Here is a 20,801-nt window from a genome sequence, read left to right as displayed (position 1 = left end):
TTCAAAACAGCTAATGCTATTCTTAGAGTCACATACTGAACCACTTAGTGCCTGCTCCCACTGACCTGCACTGGGGCCACAGGCCTCCACATTCCATACCCCAACCCCTACACCTTCTAGAGGAGAGTTGATAGAAATATACAATATCCTGTTGAGTCTTAAGAAGATGGATTTGGAAGAATTCTTTCTCTGTGTGAGAGAATTTAGAACTAGGGGTCAATGTTTTAAAATAAGGAGCTACTCATTCAAGACACAGATAAAGCAACCTTTTTTTTCTCTCAGATAGATGTGAATTTTTGAAACTCTCTTCCTCAAAGAGGAGTTGATGCAAGGTTTGTAAGGCAGAGGTAGGCAGATTGTTGTTCAACAAGGGACTGAAAGGGAGACAGGAAAGCAGAGTTGAGGTTACCACAGGCTGTGGTCTGACTGAATGGTGGTACATGTTTGAGGGGCAGAGAGGCCTATACCTTCTCCCAATCCATCTGACTGTATTACAATGAGACTCAGTAGCATGCCCAGAGCCACCTGAATAAGCAGCTTTAATTCAGCAGTTCAGCGATGTGTAGAAGCTTCTCTGTTAGGTGTTAACCCTTTTCTGACTTTGGCTACTCTCCATTTCTTTGTTCAGGCATCCATTATCCATAATAAAGTCAGTGGGGTGAATTGCTGTAAAAGGGGGCTAATATTGAAAAGGGTGACAAATACAGGACTGAAAGTGTTATATTTGAATGAATGCAGTACATGAGGTAAGGTAATGATCTTGTAGTGCAGTTATTGGTTGGCAGGTATGACATTGTGGGTATCATGGGGTCATGGCTGAAGTTGGGAGATTAATATCCAAGGATACACAATCTATCAAAAGGATAGGCAGGTCAGCAGAGGAGGTGGAGTAAATCTGCTGGTAAAAAATGAAATCAAATCTTTCGAAAGAGGTGACATAAGATCAGAAGAGTCCTTGTGGGTAGAGTTAAGAAACTGCAAGGGTAAGAAGACTCTGAGAGCTAACTACAGGTTTTCAAACAGTAGCCAGGATATGGTCTACAAATTACAGTGGTAGATGGAAAAAACATGGTCAAAAATGCAATGTTACATTAGACGTGGAAGATTTCAAATTGCAAATAGATTGAGAAAATCAAGCTGATGCTGGATTCCAAGAGAGAAAATTTGTAGAACGTTTCTGAGATGGCTTTTGGATCAGTTTGTGGTTGAGCCCACGCAGGGATCAGTCTTTCTGGGTTGGGTATCGTGCAATGAACGGGATGTAATTAGGGAGCTTAATGTAATGGAGCCCTCAGGAAATAGTGAACATAGAACATAAAATAGTACTGCACAGGAACAGGCTATTTGGCCCACAGGTTGTGCCAAACCAGCTAAAAACCAAATCATAAACACCTCAACATTAACTCCTCCTACCTACACCATGTCTAAATCCGTCCATTTTCCTTACATCCATGTGTCTATTGAAACATTTCTTAAAAGCCTTGAATGTATTTGCCTCTACCACCATACCAGGCAGCACATTCCAGGCATCCACCCCTTGAACCCACCTCCCCTTATCTTCAATGCATGCCCTCTGGTATCAGACATTTCAACCTTGGGAAGCAGATACTCTCTGTCCTCACTATCTCTGCCTCTCATAATCTTGTCAACCTCTATCAGATCTCCCCTCAGCCTCTGACGCTCCAGAGAAATCAACCCAGGTTTATCCAGACTCTCATGATAGCACATGCCCTCTAAACCAGGCAGCAGCCTGTTAAACCCTTTCTGCATCCTTTCAAAATCCTCAACATCCTTCCTAGAGTGGGGCAACAGGAACTGTATGGAATACTCCAGATGTGACCTCACCAAAATTATATAAAGTTTCAACATAACCTCCTAACTTTTGAACTCAATGCCTCTACTATTCTGTCTGTCTGTCTCGGTACCATATCCGATGCGGACTTTGGTGACCATGGTTTTCCATGTAGATCTATCCCTCGTTCTTTGGATAACTTCCATTTCCTCGATGTGTAGCCACCTGGCTAGGCTTTTGATGTACATAAGCCGAGGTCTTCCTCTGGGTTTGCTCCCTTCGATCTTTCCAGAGAGTATTAGTTTTTCTAGTTCATCTGCTGTTAAAAGCAAGAATTCCGCAAGCCTCCTTAACTACTTTATTGACCTGTGCAGCCACTTTCATGGAACTATGAACATGGATTCCAAGATCTGTGCTTTCCCTTAACAGTATACTGTCTCCTTGCATTTGCCCTATCGAGGCGTACCACCTCACATTTATCTGGGTTAAACTCCATCTGCCATTTCTCAGCCCATATCTACATCATGCTGTATTCTTTGTCAGTCTACTATACTATCTACCACTCCACCAATTGTGGTATCATCCACAAAATTACTAACCCACACATCTATATTTTCATACAGGTTATTTATATACATCACTAACAGCAGTGGTCCCAGCACAGATCCCTGCTGAACTCCACTAATTACAGCTTGAATAAGTCCGTTCAAACACTTTAAAGTTAAAGTCTGTCCTGAGCCTTGTGGCCCATCAGGCCAGTGCTTATGCCGGTTTCTGTGGCGTGAAGCGACAGAGTATGAGACTCCCCCCCCCCTCCCCCCCAGATAGGATGCCAGTCTATCGCGAGGTTAACCCCCAGCATTTGCCAGTACCCATTTTCAGCTGGGTGGACTGGAGCAATGTGTGGTTAAGTGCCTTGCTCAATGACACAACATGCTGCCTTGGCTGAGACTTGAACCCACGATCTTCAGATCGTGAGCCCAACGCCCTAACCACTTGGCCACGCGCCACCTGTTCAAACACTACCCTCTGTTTTCTGTGCACCAGCCAGTTCTGAATCCAAACAGCCAATTCGTCATGGACCTCATACATCATAATCTTCTGGATTAGCCTCCCATGAGGGACTTTTTCAAATGCCTTATTAAAATCCATGTAGACAATATCCACTGTCCTAATCTCATCAATCTCTCTTGTCACCTTGTCAAAAAACTCAGACAAGTTGGTAAGGCATGACCTGCCATGCACAAAGTCATGCCGACTCTCCTTAATTAGACTGTGGGATTACAAATGCTCATATATCCTATCCCTAAGAATTTTCTCCAGCAATTTCTCTGAAAGTGACATGAGATTCACTGGTCCATAATTCCCAGGATTCTCCCTTGTTCCCTCCTCAAACAGCGGTATAAGATTAGCCACTCACCAGTCCTCCAGGACTTCACCTATGAATAGAGAGGACACAACGATACTGGTCAAGGGTCCAGCAATCTCGTCTCTTGCCTCCTTCAATAACCTGGGGTAAATCCCATCAGGTCCTGGGGTCTTTAGAAACGTTAGTATTCCTTAGAAGGCCTAAAACTTCCTCCTCCCTGACCTGTAAATGCATTAACATATTTATACACTCAGCACTGATCCCCTGGCCCTCCATATCCTTTTTATTGGTAACCACCGAAGCAAAATACTCTTTAAGTACCTCATTCATATTCTCTGTGTCTAAGCTTCATCCAATATTCCTCCCTTTATCACCCTCTCCCTAGTTATCCTCTTATTTTTGATGTCTCTACAGAATGCCTTGGGATTCACCTTAATCCTCCTTTCCAAAGAATTTTCATGGTTGCTCCTGGCTTTCCTAATTCCCTTCTTTGGTTCTTTTACTTATAATCCTTGTGTGCTTCTTTGTAATCCTTATGTGCTTTTTTTTTGATCCTAGATTCCGAAGCTTTGCATATTTTTCCTTTTTCTTCTTGACTAAATTTAACATCCCTCTGGACATTCAAGGTTCTTTTATCTTTCTATCCCTTCATTCCTTTTAATAGGAACATACCGTTCCTGTACTCTTTGCAATCCATCTATAAACATCTCCCACATGTCTGATGTGGACTTGCCAGGGAAAAGTTTTTCCCAAATAATGCTTCTTAGTTTCAGCTCAATGCCCTCGTAATTTGCCCTATTTCAATTTAAAACTCTTACATGGACCATACCTATCCTTATCTATAGCTATCCTGAAAGTTAAGGAGTTGGGGTCATTGTTCCCTAACTGTTCACTCACTGAAAGGTCAGTCACCTGGCCAAATTCATCCTGCAATTTGAGAGGGAGAAGCTAAAGTCAGATGTATCAGTATTACAGTGGAGTAAAGGAAATTACAGAGGCATGAGAGAGGGAGCTGACCAAAGTTGATTGGAAGTGGACATTAGCAGGGATAACAGCAGCAATGGCTGGAGTTTCTCGGAGCTATTGGAAACCATAGGATACATACAACCCAAAGAAGAGGAAGTATTGTAGAGGCAGGATGACACAACTGTGGCTGACAAGGGAAGTCAAAGCCAACATAAAAACAAAAGCGAGAACATATAATAAGCTAAAATTAGTGGGAAGTTAGAGGACTGGGAAATTTTTAAAAAACAACTGAAGGCAAATAAAAACCATAAGAGGGTGAAAGAAGAACTATGAAAGTAAACTGGCCAATAATATCAAAAATGATACCAAATATTTAATTCATATATATAAGGAATAAAAGAGAGGCAAGTGTAGATATTAGACTGCTGGAAAATGACACTGGAGTGATAGTACCAGGGGACAAGGAAATGATGGATCAACTGAATGTGTACTTTGCATCAGTTTTCACTGCGGAAGACACGAGCAGTGTGGTGCAAGTTCAAGAGTGTCAAGGGGACGAAGTGAGTGCAGTTGCTATTACTAGAGAGATGATGATGATGCTTGGAAAACTGAAATGTCTGACAGTAGATAAGTTACCTGGACCTGATGGATTAAAAGAGATAGGTTAAGAGATTATAGAAGCATTAGTAATATCTTTCAGCAATCAGTAGATCTGGCATGGTTCTGGAGGTCTGGAAAATTGCAAATATCATTCCACTCCTCAAGAATGAAGGGAAGCAGAAGGAAGAGAGTTATAGGCCAGTTAGCCAGACCTCAGTGGTTGGGAAGATGTTGGAGTCGATTGTAAAAGATGAGGTTTTGGGGTACTGGAGGCACATGGTAAAATAGGGCAAAGTCAGCATGGTTTCCTTAAGGAAAAATCTTGCCTGACAAATCTGTTGGAACTCTTTGAAGAAATAACAAGCAGGATAGACAAAGGATAATTGGTGGATTTTATGTACTTGGATTTTCGGAAGGCCTTTCTTGAAGTGGCAGACATGAGGCTGCTTAACAGAGTAGCTAAAGAGTTAAGTCTATAGTTCACTGTTGCTGCAAGCATGCAGTTTGTTTAAGCAGAGATTAGAATTAACAAACTCACCAGCATAAGGCTCGCTTTTCCATTCAGGTGATCGAGATTCAGTAAAGCTCTGAAGGCGATACTGGAATTAAAGTTAAAGGAATCATTAAATTCTTTCACTGTATTTATTAACTTTGTAATGTCAGAGGGTGCTATTTGCTGTATTAAAGCTCGAGAAATATAGAGCAACAAACATTCTGCTGGAGGAACTCAGCAAGTTGAGTAAACTTCACTCTCTGTCTTGAGCAGAATTTCAACACAAAATACCAACAATTTCATCTTTACACTAATGCTGCTCTAAGACCAAAAAGCATAGGAACAGAATTAGGCTATTCAGCCCATCAAGTCTGTTCCTCCATTCCTTCACGGTTGGTTTATTATCCCTCTCACCCCCATTCTTCTGCCTTGATGTCCTGACTAATCAAGAACCTATCAACCATGGCTTTAAGTATACCCAATGACTTGGCCTGCACAGTGGTCGGTGGCAATGAATTCAACAGGTTTACCACCGTCTGGCTAAACCCAATGAGTTCCTCCAGCTGATTGTCTGGATTGCATCAGCAGTGTTTTGAGCCTCAAGAAATATTGAATTACTTTTAGTTCACTGAGTATCATGAGTATTTAGTTCTGAGATTGCAGAGAGAATCTAGATAACATGCCAGGAATGCAGCACAAAATATTGGAAATGCACTTAGCAGATTCTAAGGAAATTTTTCGACTTGAAATGGCATCTTTGCTTCTCTCCAGATATTGACTGACCTGTTGCGTATCTTCAATACTTTCTGTTACATTTTGGCTTTTCACCATTTGCAGTATTTTGCTTTGGGATTGATGCACCAGTAATTTGAATCAGAACTTGTGAATCCCAGGGCAAAGCTCTCTTGCCAAATGAATAACTTCTCAAAATTATTAGTCAGCTACTGCCTCAGTGGCAGCTAACATTTTTAGGAAAGTTTTACAGCAAAGTCACGGGCAATTCCTGCCATTATCTCCTCCATCAATGTTGCTGCGCAAGTTGGTAGGGATGTTAAGAAGGCGTATGGGGTGTTGGTCTTTATTTGTCAGGGCACTGAATTTAAGAGCAATGAGGTAATATTACAGCTCTATAAAACCCTGGTTTGACTACACATTATATATTGTGTTCATTTCTGGTCACCTTATTACAGGAAGAATGTGGAAGATCTAGAGAAGGTGCAGAGGAGAGTTACCAGGGTGCTGGCTGGATTACAGAGCATTTCTTAAGAAGATACACTGAGCAAACTTGGGCATTTTACTTTGGAGTGGAGGATGACAGGCACAAATTGAGTGGATAGCCAGAAACTTAATCACATTAGGACACCCCCCGCCATATTTTCCTTCAATCACCTTGACTTTTGGGGAAGTATGGGGGATGTCAGAGGTAAGTTTTGTACATAGAGAGAACACACTGCCAGTAGTGGTGGGAAAAGCAGATACATTAGGGACTTTTGAGAAACTTTTAGAGAGAAACATAGACCAATGAAATATTGAGGTCTATGTAGGGGGGAAAGGTTAAATTGACCTTGAAGGAGATTGAAAGGTTAGCACAACAATATAGACCGAAGGCCCTTTACGGTGCTGTAATGTTCTATGTTCTACACTCAGCTTCTACTAACATTTTCCTCAGGCAAGGTATCCACTCCCTAAGGCTGGTAAATCCATGAAGACCCATCTGAAATAGTAAGGGCACTGGGGGCAAAGACTCCGTCTCCAAGTCACCATTTAGACTGGGCAACCTGCTCCTTTATTGCTATTGGGCGAGAGTCCTGGGCTTCATTTGCCATCAGCGTGGCAGGACCACATCGACGGGAGTTCAAGAATGCAGCTCACCACCACCTTTTCAAGTGCCAGCGTCAATGAATAATAAATGCTGGCTTTTCACAGGATATTTGCATCAAGGTGAGGGAAGGACAAGGCTACTCAGGACAGCTACCGACGAATAGCCAAAAAGAATTTTAAACCATCATTGAGAGGCTAGCACGTACCCGGTACATGTTGTACGGTTTCAATTCTTTGAGGACCATTTCTTCAGCAGGACGGCTGCTGTAGGTGACATGCTCTGATGCATACTTGACCAATGCTTGCTTGGCTATATCCTCAGTGATGGAGGGAATGCTGGGAGAAAAGTGACACAAAGAGCATTCATTGTGTTTTCCTGTTCATTCGCCAATGTCTCAACGATCTCTGAAAATAGTTACTGACAATGTAGAAAGTTGCTCACAAAATCGTATAAACTAGGATTTAAAATGGTTGCAAATGAGAAGTAAAGGTGTTAAATGAAGTATTTCTGTTAAACACCTGCACAATGGAACGTAGCAGAATCCTCACAAGGAATTTTACACTTAAATCTCTTATAAAAATATTATGGGGCCACTTCTTTTCACGTTATCTTCAATGATTTGGATGACAGAATTTCTTAGAAGCTCAAGAGATTTGGCATGTCTGCAAATACTCTAATTAATTTCTACAGATCCACTGTGCAAGTATCCTGACTGGTTGTATTATAGGGTGGTACACTATTTTAAAAGTGGGTGAATGCAAGAGGCTGCAGAGGGTAGGGGACACAGTCTAGTCTATCATAGGCACAGCCCTCTCCACTATTGATAGCATCTACATGAAGAGCTGCTTCAAGAAGGCAGCATCTAGCATCAAAGATCTCCATCACCTGGGTCAAGCCTCTTCTCGCTGCTACCATTAGGCAGGATGTATAGAAGTGTGACGTTCCACACAACCTGGTGCAAGAACAGCTACTTTCCTACAGCCATCAGTTTCCTGAAGAACCCTGTACAACACAAATCCTATCTCAGCAACAGGGCATTACAGACCGCCTCTTCCACTACCACGAACTTGTCTCCGGCAGTGTTTTTTTTTGCATTAATGTCTTGTTTCGCACACTCTTTTTCTTCACCGTCTTCTCATTTATTGTAATTACACGTAAAACATAAATTTATACGTAATTTATGTTCTGTGCTTATCAGTACCTATGTAAACCTGTGATGCTGCTGCAAGTTTTTCATTGTACCTGTATCTCACCGTACTTATGCACACAATAAACTTGATTTGACAGACTTGCCTTAGCATGATGGAGTAGTCAATGGGTATCAAAGGGAGACACTCCAGTGGTTGAAATCATTATTTGCACAAAGAAAATGACCACAGCCCCAGTAAGGCCAACATTAAAGTAATTTATTATCTAAATACGTACAGTTATGTCCCCATATACTACCTTGAGATTCATTTCCTTGTAGTATTTATAGGAAAATAAAGAAATACAATTAGAATTTATGAAAAACTATATATAAACAAAGACTAACAAACAACCAACATGCAAAAGAAGACAAATGGCAAATAAAAAAAATAATACTGAGAAGATGAATGTAGAGTCCCTGAAAGTCAGTTGTTAAATTGTGGATTCCTTTCAGAGTTGAGTTGAGTGAAGTTATCCACACCGGTTCAGGAGCCTGATGGTTGTGGGGTAATAAGTAACTAGGGCATCACTCTAAGTGTTCCTCAGTGTCCTGGGCCCAACTCCCTCTGGCTGCTTCACTAAAGCTTCAACAAAGCCTGGAGACCCGCCCTGGAATTGGAGAACTGTCCATGCATGTGAGAGGGAGAAATAACAGGAGCTTGATTTGTTCTTGTTGCTTTACTGCTTGTTGTGTTCGGCGTCGTTTGGCTGAGCAATGTAGGCATGCTCTGTCTGCTCCAAGACGTGTGTTGGGTCTTACGAGCTGCCCCCAGTGCATCCTCAGGTGAGTTAGTTGTTAACAGTGTATGTGCAGTACATGTGATAAGTAACTCTGGATCTGATTGACTTGTTTGCTATTGTTTGGTCAGGTGTGCAGTTACTCCCCAATCACCACGGCAGTACCTTTACCAGAACACTCACCACCACCTTTACAGTGGTAATTAGGGACAGCCAACATATGTTGGCCTTGCCACTTACTGTAGAGTGGTTGGAGTGAATCACACTGACAAGGCAACACATAGTGGCAGGATATGTTGAGCAGTGAAAGGGAATGGGCACCACCCATGTAAGCCATTTAGGTTCATTAGTCTATAAGCTCTATGCTAGCTAACATGGCTGGTACACTGGTGTAGCATTTAGCATAATGTTTTACAGCACCAGTGATCTGGGTTCAGCTCCTGCTACTTTCTCCCTGTGACAGCATGGCTTTCCTTTCCTCTGTATGGTCCATTTTCCTCCCACATTTTAAAGATGTATGGACTCGGGTGAGTTGTGGTAACATCGCACACTTGCAGGCTACCCCCAACATATCCTCGGACTCTGCTGGTTGTTCACACAAACAACAGAGCTTACTCAACCAACACACATCAAAGTTGCTGGTGAACGCAGCAGGCCAGGCAGCATCTCTAGTAAGAGGTACAGTCGACGTTTTAGGCCGAGACCCTGAAACGAGAGCTTACTGTCTGTTTTGATGTACATGTGACAGATAAAACTAAAATTAAGCACGCGCACAGCTCCGATCAATATGAACTGCTGAGGCAGAACTTCCACTGATACTCAGACTGCCAAGTTGCCCTGTACTAATCATATATTCAGGCATGGATCTGGGTGTGTCTGCACAGAGGTGCCTTCCAGCTCATCAGCCTGGGCCAGTGAAACACAGGGTATCTGTCCATCCACCCACAGAATGACTTTGACAACTGGCACCACCCTGCACCCAGCAATGGATTCCAGGATGTTCATGAAAAAATCTGGCATCCGTTTTAAGACCGGGAGGAAAAATCTTCCCCATTAGCTGTGCTTGCATCTCCACATGTGTTTCCTGATTTTCTGTGTGGTGCTAGGATTTTCTTTTTTTATTTTTCCACATCTCACCTCCATTGCTGATCAGGCTGTGGCTGGCCACCTTCTGCGTTGTATGCTGGATAAACAGGGGGAGGTAGGTATATTTCTTCTGTGAAGAAAGAAAAGAAGAATTTCCTTTTTTAGGTAATATTATTACTTGTTGACATTGAGGGAACATGGAAGTTACATTGACTGTTGACATATCAATGATCCAGGCTTGTTTTATAGGATGTAATTGATTTCCAATTAACCCCTTAACAGCCACTACTCACTTACCTCCACCTGTGGTTATGGACTCGTACCCAGCCATTTTATCCAGGATGTTTGCCGGTGGAACAGTTTGATTCTCACTAGCCATTGGAAGATGTCCAGGCACTGCATCTAAGAGGAGAAGAATATTTAGTTTTAAAGTCATAATTTATTTCTTCTCGTTCATTAAACAGAGATTCTTACCCTCAAAAACCATTCTGTAATCAAATGTAGAGTGTTGGAAATCTGGCATAAAGACAGGCAGCATCAACATAAAGAGAAGCAGTTAATGCTTTAAGGTGTGAGGTACTTCACGAGAACTCAGAACATTAACTGTTCCTTTTTCACAGATACTACCTGGCCTGCTGAGTGTTGCCAGCATTTTCTGTTTTTATTCTAGGCAGTGATCCAGAGATATGGTCAAACCCCAACATAACAGATCAACTAATTAAATAATCTGATAGAAGTAGAAAATATTAATAATATTATTAACAACTCTTCCACCAGGCCATCAGACTGATTAATTCACGCTGATACAATTGTATTTCTATGTTATATTGACTGTCCTGTTGTACATACTATTTATTACAAATTGCTATAAATTGCACATTGCACATTTAGACGGAGACATAATGTAAAGATTTCTACTCCTCACGTAGACGAAGGATGTAAGAAGTAAAGTCAATTCAATTCAACTCAATAATGATTACTGTGAAGTTACAATGTATCTTAAAAACAAATCATGGTGTTTGGAGAGCTGATTATAGACATGGTCCAAGCATTTATAAAACAGCAGAATGACAGAGGCAAGGTAAGAGTGACTGCCTTAACATCAAGGCATCACGACAAAAGACAAAGGAAATGAATGGTCAGAGTGTTGGACCAATGCTTAACTTATCAGAATTAGTAACCCAAACATCTGAATAAAGAACCTCAAAACAAGAGATCAATTCCCACAGTAGCAATTGTGGAATTTAACATCAATTAATAAAACATAGCCTTGTTTTAGTAATGATGCCCTCAAGTATTGGTTTTCAGTAACGATATATGGTGGAGAGAATTCTGACTAGTTGCATCGTCGTATGGTGTGGAGACTCCAATGCCCAGGATCAAAAGAGGCTGTAGAGGGTTGTAAACTCAGCCAGCTCTATCACAGGCACAACCCTCCTACCATCAAGAATGTCTTCAAAAGACGGTGCCTTGAGAAGGCAACATCCATCACCATTGAGGAATGGCCTCTTCTCATTACTACTATCAGGGAGAAGGTACGGAAGCCTGAAGACCCATAAATACTACCTTGCTATTTTGACATGAAAGTTGGTGAGGTTATGGCTTGGGACACCAAGGTTAGTAACGTTGTGGATCGTGTGGAGAGTTGTTTTAGGTTGCAGTGGGACAGGATGTGGCATGGTAGTGTGGTGGTTACATCCTCCCCACGACTGCATGGGTTTCCTCCGGGTGCTCTGGTTTCCTCCAACAGTCCAAAGATGTAGGTTAATTGGTCATTTGGCTGGGTTTAAATCAGGGGTTGCTGAGTGCCATGTCTTGAAGAGTCAGAAGGGCCTACTCAGTGCTGTATCTCGATAAATAAATAAATGAATGAAAGGGTGCAGAGCTGGGCTGAGATGTGGCAGGAATTCAATCCAGAAAAGTGAAAAGTAATTCATTCTGGAAGCTCATTCTTAAAGGCAGAATACAGGATTCTTGGCAATGTGGAGGAACAGGGGGATGCAAGTTCATAGGGTTGTTAAGAAAGCATATCGTGTGTTGGCCTTCATTAGTTGGGGGACTGAATTCAAGAATTCCGAGGCGATGTTACAGGTCTGTAAAATGCCTCTTCATAGGAAGGCTGTGAAAGCTTTAGAGAGGGTGCTGAGGAAAGTTACCAGGATGCTTCCTGGACTAAAGGGCATGTCTTATGAAGAGAAGTTGAGTGAGCCAAAGCTTTTCTCTTTGGAGCAAAGGAGGACGAGAACTGTCTTGACAGAGGTGGACAAAATGATAAGATGCAGAGATAGAATGGATAGCCAGAGACTTTTTCCCAGGACAGAATTTGTTAATAAAAAGGGCATAATTTGAAGGTGATTGAAGAAAAGTATAGGGGGGAATGTCAGAGGTAACTTTTTTGCACAGAGAGGGGTGTGTGCGAGGAATACCCTGGTAGAGGTGGTGGTAGAGACAGACACATTTAGGACATTTAAGAAGCTCTTAGAGATGCATGCAGATGATAGAAAAATGTTCTATTCCTCTTTGCACTGATTACTTATTTTCAAAATTCTACCTTTTAGTAATATTTGTTTTGCACTGTACTGCAGCCAGAAAACTTCAAATTTCACAACACATTTCAGTGATAGTAAACCTGATGCTGAAAATAACTGCCTTTGATGCTTGGTAGAAACATAGAAACATAAATATAGAAAATCTACAGCACAATACAGGCCCCTCGGCCCACAAAGCTGTGCCGAACATGTACTTACTTAGAAATTACCTAAGGTTACTCATAGCCCTCCAGCTTTCCAAACTCCATGTACCTATCCAGGAGTCTCTCAAAAGACCCTATCATATCCGCCTCCACCACCATCGCCGGCAGCCCATTCCACACACTTACCACTCTCTGCATACCCCTGACATCTCTTACCCCTGTGCCTACTTCCAAGCACCTTAAAACTATGCCCTCTCATGTTAGCCATTTCAGCCCTGGGAAAAAGCCTCTGACTATCCACACCATCAATGCCTCTCATCATCTTATACACCTCTCTCAGGTCACCTCTCATCCTTCGTTGCTCCAAGGAGAAAAGGCCAAGTTCAATCAACCTATTCCCATAAGGCATGCTCCCCAATCCAGGCAACATCCTTGTAAATCTCCTCTGCACCCTTTCTATAGTTTCCATGTCCTTCCTGTAGTGAGGTGACCAGAACTGAGCACAGTACTCCAAGTGGGGCCTGACCAAAGTCCTATACAGCTGTAACATTACCTCTCAGCTCTTAAACTCAATCCCACAGTTGATGAAGGCCAATGCACCATATGCTTTCTTAACCGCAGCATCTCAACCTACGCAGCAGCTTTGAGTGTCCTATGGACTCAGACCCCAAGATCTCTCTGATCCTCCACACTGCCAAGAGTCTTACCATTAACATTATATTCTGCCATCATATTTGCCCTACAACAATGAACCACCTCATAGTTATCTGGGTTGAACTCCATCTGCCACTTCCCAGCCCAGTTTTGCATCTTTTCAATGTCCCGCTGTAACCTCTGACAGCCCTCCACACTATCCACAACACCTCCAACCTTTGTGTCATCAGCAAATGTACTAACCCATCCGTCCACTTCCTTATCCAGGTCATTTATAAAAATCACGAAAAGAAGGAGTCCCAGAACAGGTCCCCTTGGATCCCATGCCTCCTTAAGCTTTTCAATCCGCTGTAAGTCATCCCTACAATCAAGATCCTTTTCCGAAGAATTAACAATGAGGAAAAATTGCAAGATGTGTGGGATCAATGTTGGTTGTACGTTAATTTAAACTTAAATTAGAACTTCTTTCTGTTTCTAAGTTTTACTTGTTTTCCTGTCATGGGATGGCTGTGTAAATATGCTGTACTCTATCTGCTCTATGACATGCTGTGCTGTTTTGTGAAATATGAATAAATCATAATAAAAATCTGAATTACAAAAAAAAGATCCTTTTCCGTAGTAAATACTGAAACAAAGTATTCATTAAGCATCTCTGCTATCTCCTCTGGTTCCATACACACTTTTCCACTGTCACACTTGATTAGTTCTATTCTCTCACGTCTTATCCTCTTGCTCTTCGCATACTTGTAGAATGCCTTGGTGTTTAGTATTTCGTAACGCTGTAATGAATATAAGACCAGACATCATTCCAGCTACATTTCCAAATACCAATGCTTCAGAAGTAGCCACAGCTCTAAGCAGCCTGATGCTGTACAGTTTACACATTGACACCCATGAGACAATGTGATAAATAGCACAAGTATCTCATGTTTTCAAAAAGCAGGAAAATCCTAATCTGGGTCATTTAGTCATTGAAAAGTACAGCACAGAAACAGGCCCATTAGTCCATGCCAGAACCATTTAAGCTGCCTACTCCCATTGAGATCATAGCCCTCGATGCCCCCACTATCTACGTACCTATCTAAACTTCACTTAAGTGTTGAAACCGAGCGTGTATGCACCACTTGTTTGGCGGCTCATTCCACGCTCTCATGACTCTCTGAGTGAACAGGTTTCCCCTCAAGTTCCTTGTAAACTTTTCACCTTTCTCACTTAACCCATGACCTCTAGTTGTATTCCCACCCAACCTCAGTGGAAAAAGCCTGCTTGCATTTACCCTATCTATACCTCTCATAATTTTGTATACCTCTATCAAATCTCCCCTCAATCTTCTGTGTTCTAAGGAATAAAGTCCTAACTATTCAATCTTTCAGGTCTCCAGACCCTGCAACTTCCCTTTAAGTTTTATCTGTAATCTTTGAACCTTATTTACATCTTTCCTGTAGGTAGGTGACCAAAACTGCACACAATACTCCAAATTAGGCCTCACCAATTTCTTATACAACTTCAACATAACATCCCATCTCCTGTACTCAGTACTTTGATTTATGAAGGCCATTGTGCAAAAGCTTTCTTTACAACCCTAGTTATCCATGACACTACTTTCAACAAATTATGGACCTGTATTCCCTGATCCCTTTGCTCTACCACATTCCTCAGTGCCCTACCATTAACTGTGCAAGACCTGGTTGGTCTATTGAAGTGCAACACCTCACTTTTGTCTGTATTAAATTACATCTGCAATTTTACAGCCCATTTTTCCAGCTGATCCAGATCCCTCTTCAAGCCATGATAGCCTTCCTCGCTGTCCACTACTCTCCCAATTATGGTGTCATCCGCAAATTTGCTGATCCAGCTAACCACATTATCATCCAGATCATTGATATAGATGACAAACAACAATGTTTGTCATCAACAACAACAAGCACCGATCCTTTCAGCACACCGCTAGTCAAAGGTCTCCAGTCAGAGAGGCAACCTTCCAGTACCACTCTCTATCTTCTGTTACAAAGCCAATGGCTAACCCAATTTACTAACTCATCTTGAATGCCAAGTGCTGAACCTTCTTGACCAACCTCTCATGTGGGACCTTGACAAGGGCTTTGCTAAAGGCTGTGTAGACAAAAACCACCACTTTGCCTTCATCAACAATCACTACTTTCCTGGTAACTGCCTCAAAAAACTCTACATAACTGAATCCGGAACTGGATATATAAGTATTTGGATAGACATGATCCTCCATGCACGAAGCCATGTGGACCATCCCTAATCAGTCATATCTATCCAAATACCTATGCATCCGGTCCCTTAGAATACCCTCCAATAACTTTTCCACAACTGATATCATACTCACCAGCCTATAATTTCCTTGTTTATGTTTGCCTTTCTTAAATAGCAAAACAACACTGGTTATCCTCCATTCCTCTGCTACCTCTCCTGTCACTAAGGATGATTTAAATATCTCTGCTTGGGCTCTACCAATTTCTGCACTTGCCTCCCTTAGGGTACAAGGGAACACTTTCTCAGGCTCTGGGGACTTATCCACCCTGATTTGCCTAACGGCTATGGAATCTGTGTCCATCTACTGAGTAAATACAGATGGAAAGAATTATTTAAGATCTCCCCCATCTGCTTTGGCTTCACACATGGATTACCATTCTGGTCCTCCAGACGACCAATTTTGTCCTTTGCAATCCTTTTGCCCGTAACCTATCTGTAGAATCCCTTGGGGTTCTCCTTTACCCTGTCTGTTAGGACAACTTCATATCTTCTTTTAACCCTCCCAATTTCTTTCTTAAGTGCTCTTTGGCATTTTTTATAATCGAAAAGCACCTCATTTGTTCCTACCTGCCTGTATCTGCTATGCACCTCCTTTTTACTCTTAACTTATTCTGACAGGCACATACAAAGCTTTGTACTCTCAAAATTTCACTTTTGAAGGCCTCCCACTTATCAAGTACAACTTTGCCAGAAAACAGCCATCCCAATCCACACTTGACAGATCATTTCTGATATCATCAAAATTGGCCTTTCTCCAATTTAGAATCTTTTTGCATACTTACTTTGAAACTAATGGTATTGTGGTCACTAGATGCAAAGTGTTCCCCTGCACAAACTTCTGTCACCTGCCCTGTCTCATTCCATAATAGCGGATTAAGTATCATACACCCTCTTGTTGGGACTTATACGTACTGCTTAAGGAAACTTTCCTGAACACATTTGATAAACTCTATCTCATCTAGTCCTCTTACAGTATGGGAGTTCCAGTCAATATGTGGAAAGTTATGATCACCTAATATAACAACTTTATGTTTCTTTCAACAGTCTGTGATTGCTCTACAAATTTCTTTCTTTAATTCCCCCAGACTGTCGGGTGGTCTGTAATATGGCCCCATTAACATGGTCATACCTTTCTTACTTTACTGTAACTATCAATCTACTCTCAGTCATTGGCATTGAGATAGAAGATGCATTACCAGTGCTATGAAGTCATTCTCTCTTGCCAAAATCTTGTTTGAAGTTCCTCAAAGCCCCTTGGCTCAACCTCATCATTACCGTGTTGATATAAATATAGATAAAGTGGATGATTCTAGAGGTGAGGTGAAAATGACTCCTTCATATCAAGGTAGTATTTGAATTACAGGAGCAGTAATCAAGGATCAAGGATCAAAGATCAACTTTATTTGTTATATACATTTCAACATACTAGGAATTTGCTTGGTGTGGTGACATGACATGTAACAAAAAGCAACATTCAATAATTATAAAAAAATAAGGAATTATGTAAAATTATAAGTATCAGCACATATTTGCAATGTAAACTGCATTATAAAATGTGATTTGTGTTTACAGTGCAGAGCAGTGACTGAGGAAGGGGGTGGGGGGCTAACTAGAATGGCTAATCGGATTCCGCAGCATCTCCAGGAAGAGGTACAGTTGACGTTTCAGGCTGAGACCCTTCGTCAGGACTAACTGAAAGAAGAGCTAGTAAGAGATTTGAAAGTGGGAGGGGGAGATCCAAAATGATAGGAGAAGACAGGAGGGGAAGGGATGGAGCCAAGAGCTGGACAGTTGATTGGTAAAAGGGATATCTGTAATTTCTTCGGCTCTTCAATTTTTCAACCATATTTTGACTCCGACTCACTATCGTGTCTCCGCTGCCAACTTACTCCAGTTGGCTTTAGGATTCGTTTTCCAGATCCTCTCATATCCCTTTTGCCATCAACGGTCCAGCTCTTGGCTCCATTCCTCCCCCTCCTGTCTTCTCCTATCATTTTGGATCTCCCCCTCCCCCTCCCACTTTCAAATCTCTTACTAGCTCTTCTTTCAGTTAGTCCTGAAGAAGGGTCTCGGCCCGAAACATCGACTGTACCTCTTCCTATAGATGCTGCCTGGCCTGCTGTGTTCCACCAGCAACTTGGATGTGTGTTGCTTGAAATTCCAGCATCTGCAGATTTCCTAGTGTTTGTGATTGATCAGATTAACTGCCTGGGGGAAGAAACTTTTAAGATGGTGACAAGTATTTATTTTTGTTTCAATCGCCCTACAGTGCTTTCCAGACGGGATTTTTTTTTTGGAAAAAGCAGTTTGCCAGGTGGGTAGTGCGCTCAATGATATTTTCCTGCCAAGGACCTCCTGTGCTGGCCTGACAGTTTGCTGTAGTTTTCATATATTGTGAAATGACGCTGAAACAAACCACACTGTAATGCTGGCGTGAGATGGCAGTGTGTTCTCGGAAAGATGGAATTCTGTCACCTGCCGCAAGGGGGGACGTCCTCTGCTGAGCCTTTTTGTTAATGAAGATGTGGTTCTTCCACATGAGGTCCTGCAAAATAGTGATATCCAGGAACCTGAACGTTGGAACAGTGCTAACTGTACAGTTGTTAACAATGAATGGGTGGAAAGGAGACACATTTCTTCCGAAACCAATATACTTTTCCATGGTTTTGAGGGCTTCCCACAACCTGATCATCTTTTCCCAGATTCTACCCACATTGAGCAATTTACAGCAGCCAATCAACCTAACAACCTTCACATCTTTGGGATGTGGGAAAAACGAACAGAACACCCAGAGGAAACCCATGCAGTCAGAATCAGAATCAGATTTAATGCCACTAGCATATGTCATGTAATTTGTTGTTTTGCTGCAGCAGTACACTGCAATACGTAATAATAAAAACTATAATTTACCGTAATAAGTATGTACACATAAAAATTAAATTAAATAAGAGTGCAAAAAGTGAAGAAAAAAAGTAGCGAGGTAGTTCATGGTTTCAGTGTCCATTCATAAATCTGATGGCAGAGGGAAAGAGGCTGTCACTAAATTGTTGAGCCTGTGACTTCTGGTTCCTGCACCTCCTCCCTGAGAAGAGGGCATGTCCTTAACAACAGATACCCCATTTTTGAGGCATTGTCCTGGATGCTGGGAAGGCTATTGCTGTGGTGGAGCTGAAAGAGTTTAAACTTTCTGCGGCTGATTTCAATCCTGTGCAGTAGCCCCCGACTCACATACTAGATGGTGATGCAGGCAGTTAGAATGCTCTCCACGATATAGCTGTAGAAATTTGTGAGTGTCTTTGGTGACATATCAAATCTCCTCAAACATCTAATGAAGTATAGCTGCTATTGTGCTTTCTTTGTAACTGTATCACTATATTGGTCTCAGGATAGATCCTCAATGTTATTGACACCCAGGAACTTGAAATTGCTCACCTGTTCCACTTCTGATCCCTCAATGAGGACTGGTGTGTGTTCTCTCCTCCAACCCTTTCTGAGTAGCTGGCCAGTGGTGTAGTGGCACTCGCACTGGATTTCGAAGCGAGTGGTCCTGGTTTCGAATCTGGCCAGCTCCTTGCATGTCTTCCATCTGTGCTGGGTTGTTACCAACTCAACCTCATAAAGACAGACAAATGCTAAAGAAATGGCAAAGTTGCCACCTGATGTGCCACAAGGCATGGAGAGGATTAACAATCATTTCTGAGATCCACAATTGATTTTTTGGTCTTTGGGTCAAGGTTTTGCTGCAACACCACTCAAGCAGCTGATCTATCTCGCTCCTGTATGTCTTCTTATTATCATCTGAGATTCTACCAACAACAGTTGTGTCATCAGCAAATTTATAGATTATATTTGAGCTGTGACTAGCCACATAGTCATGGGTGTAGAGAGAGTAGAGCAGTGGGCTAAGTATATGTCCTCGAGGTGCACCATTGTTGATTATTAGCGAAGTTGAGAGGTTATTTCCAATCTGCACAGACTGTAGTCTTCCGGTGAAGAAGTCGATGATCCAGTTGCAGATGGAGGTACAGAGGTCCAGGTTTTTGAACTTATTTTGATCAGGCCTGTAGGAATGATTGCATTAAACACTAAGCTGTAGTCAATAAACAGTAGCTGGACATAAGTATTAGTATTGTCCAGGTGATCCAAGGACGTGTGAAGAGCCAACGAGATCGCATCCACTGTAGACCTATTGTGACGAAGGCAAATTGCATGGAACATGTAATCTTCACATAGGCTGCAGCTTAGGTGAGAATTGAACCTGGGTCTCTGTCACCATGAGACAGTGGCTCTATCAGTTTTGCCACTATGCCACCTTCAAATCAAGATGGTGGTGATTGGTGGAGATCTGTCCTCCCAGCCCCAGGACATCACTGTAGTTATTTCTCAGGATAGTGACCTCGACCCAAACATCTTAAGCTGCTTCATCCATAACCTTTTTTTCATCATAAGGGCAGTAGTGGTGCTATTTACTTCATGGGGCAAGACCGGGACAACGTTCCGCCCTGAACTGCTAATTGGAAAATTGTATGCAGGCCAAGTAGTTAAGGCGTTTGTCTAGTGATTTGAAGGTTGCTAGTTCGAGCCTTGGCTGAGGCAGCGTGTGTGTCCTTGAGCAAGGCACTTAACCACACATTGCTCTGTGACGACACTGGTGCCAAGCTGTATGGGTCCTAATGCCCTTCCCTTGGACAACATCGGTGGCGTGGAGAGGGGAGACTTGCAGCATAGGCAGCTGCTGGTCTTCCATACAGCCTTGCCCAGGCCTGAGCCCTGGAAACCTTCCAAGGCACAAATCCATGGTCTCATGAGACTAACGGATGCCTGTTTTATTATGCCAGACAAATGTCATATCCAGCATTAGAAAGTCTACCTGCCTCTGATCACCTTGACAATCATTGTACTTAAATGCACCACGTCCTCCACTAATTATCAAATGCAACCAATGATCAAAATCCTGTGGGTCACCACAGTCCAGGAACTTGCACTGAATGGCTACATAAGTATCCTGCTGTAGACCAGACCAGAGACGTGGCATTCGACAAGAAGTTACTCACTTCCTAGTTGCCTATCTTCAAGGCAGGTCAGGAGTGTTAGAATCTGAATCTGAATCAGGTTTATTAC

At 42.2% G+C, this 20,801-nt stretch overlaps 1 protein-coding gene across 1 annotated transcript in view; it reads right to left on the bottom strand.

The window, feature by feature from the left end:
* LOC140211142 (protein SSUH2 homolog) overlaps positions 1-20,801 on the bottom strand; it is a 64,635-nt gene that overhangs the window by 30,503 nt on the left and 13,331 nt on the right. Inside the window, exons 2-5 of the mRNA XM_072280655.1 lie at positions 10,352-10,456; positions 10,106-10,184; positions 7,248-7,377; positions 5,266-5,326 (exon numbers count right to left, since the gene is read on the bottom strand). Of these exons, the coding sequence (XP_072136756.1) occupies positions 5,266-5,326; positions 7,248-7,377; positions 10,106-10,184; positions 10,352-10,456 (375 nt within the window). The remainder of the gene's footprint in view (positions 1-5,265; positions 5,327-7,247; positions 7,378-10,105; positions 10,185-10,351; positions 10,457-20,801) is intronic.

This window comes from Mobula birostris, chromosome 16, assembly GCF_030028105.1.
Source record: "Mobula birostris isolate sMobBir1 chromosome 16, sMobBir1.hap1, whole genome shotgun sequence".
Taxonomy (NCBI): domain Eukaryota; kingdom Metazoa; phylum Chordata; class Chondrichthyes; order Myliobatiformes; family Myliobatidae; genus Mobula; species Mobula birostris.
The sequence above is the reverse complement of the archived record's forward strand: the minus strand, read 5'-3'. Positions and strand labels throughout refer to the sequence as shown.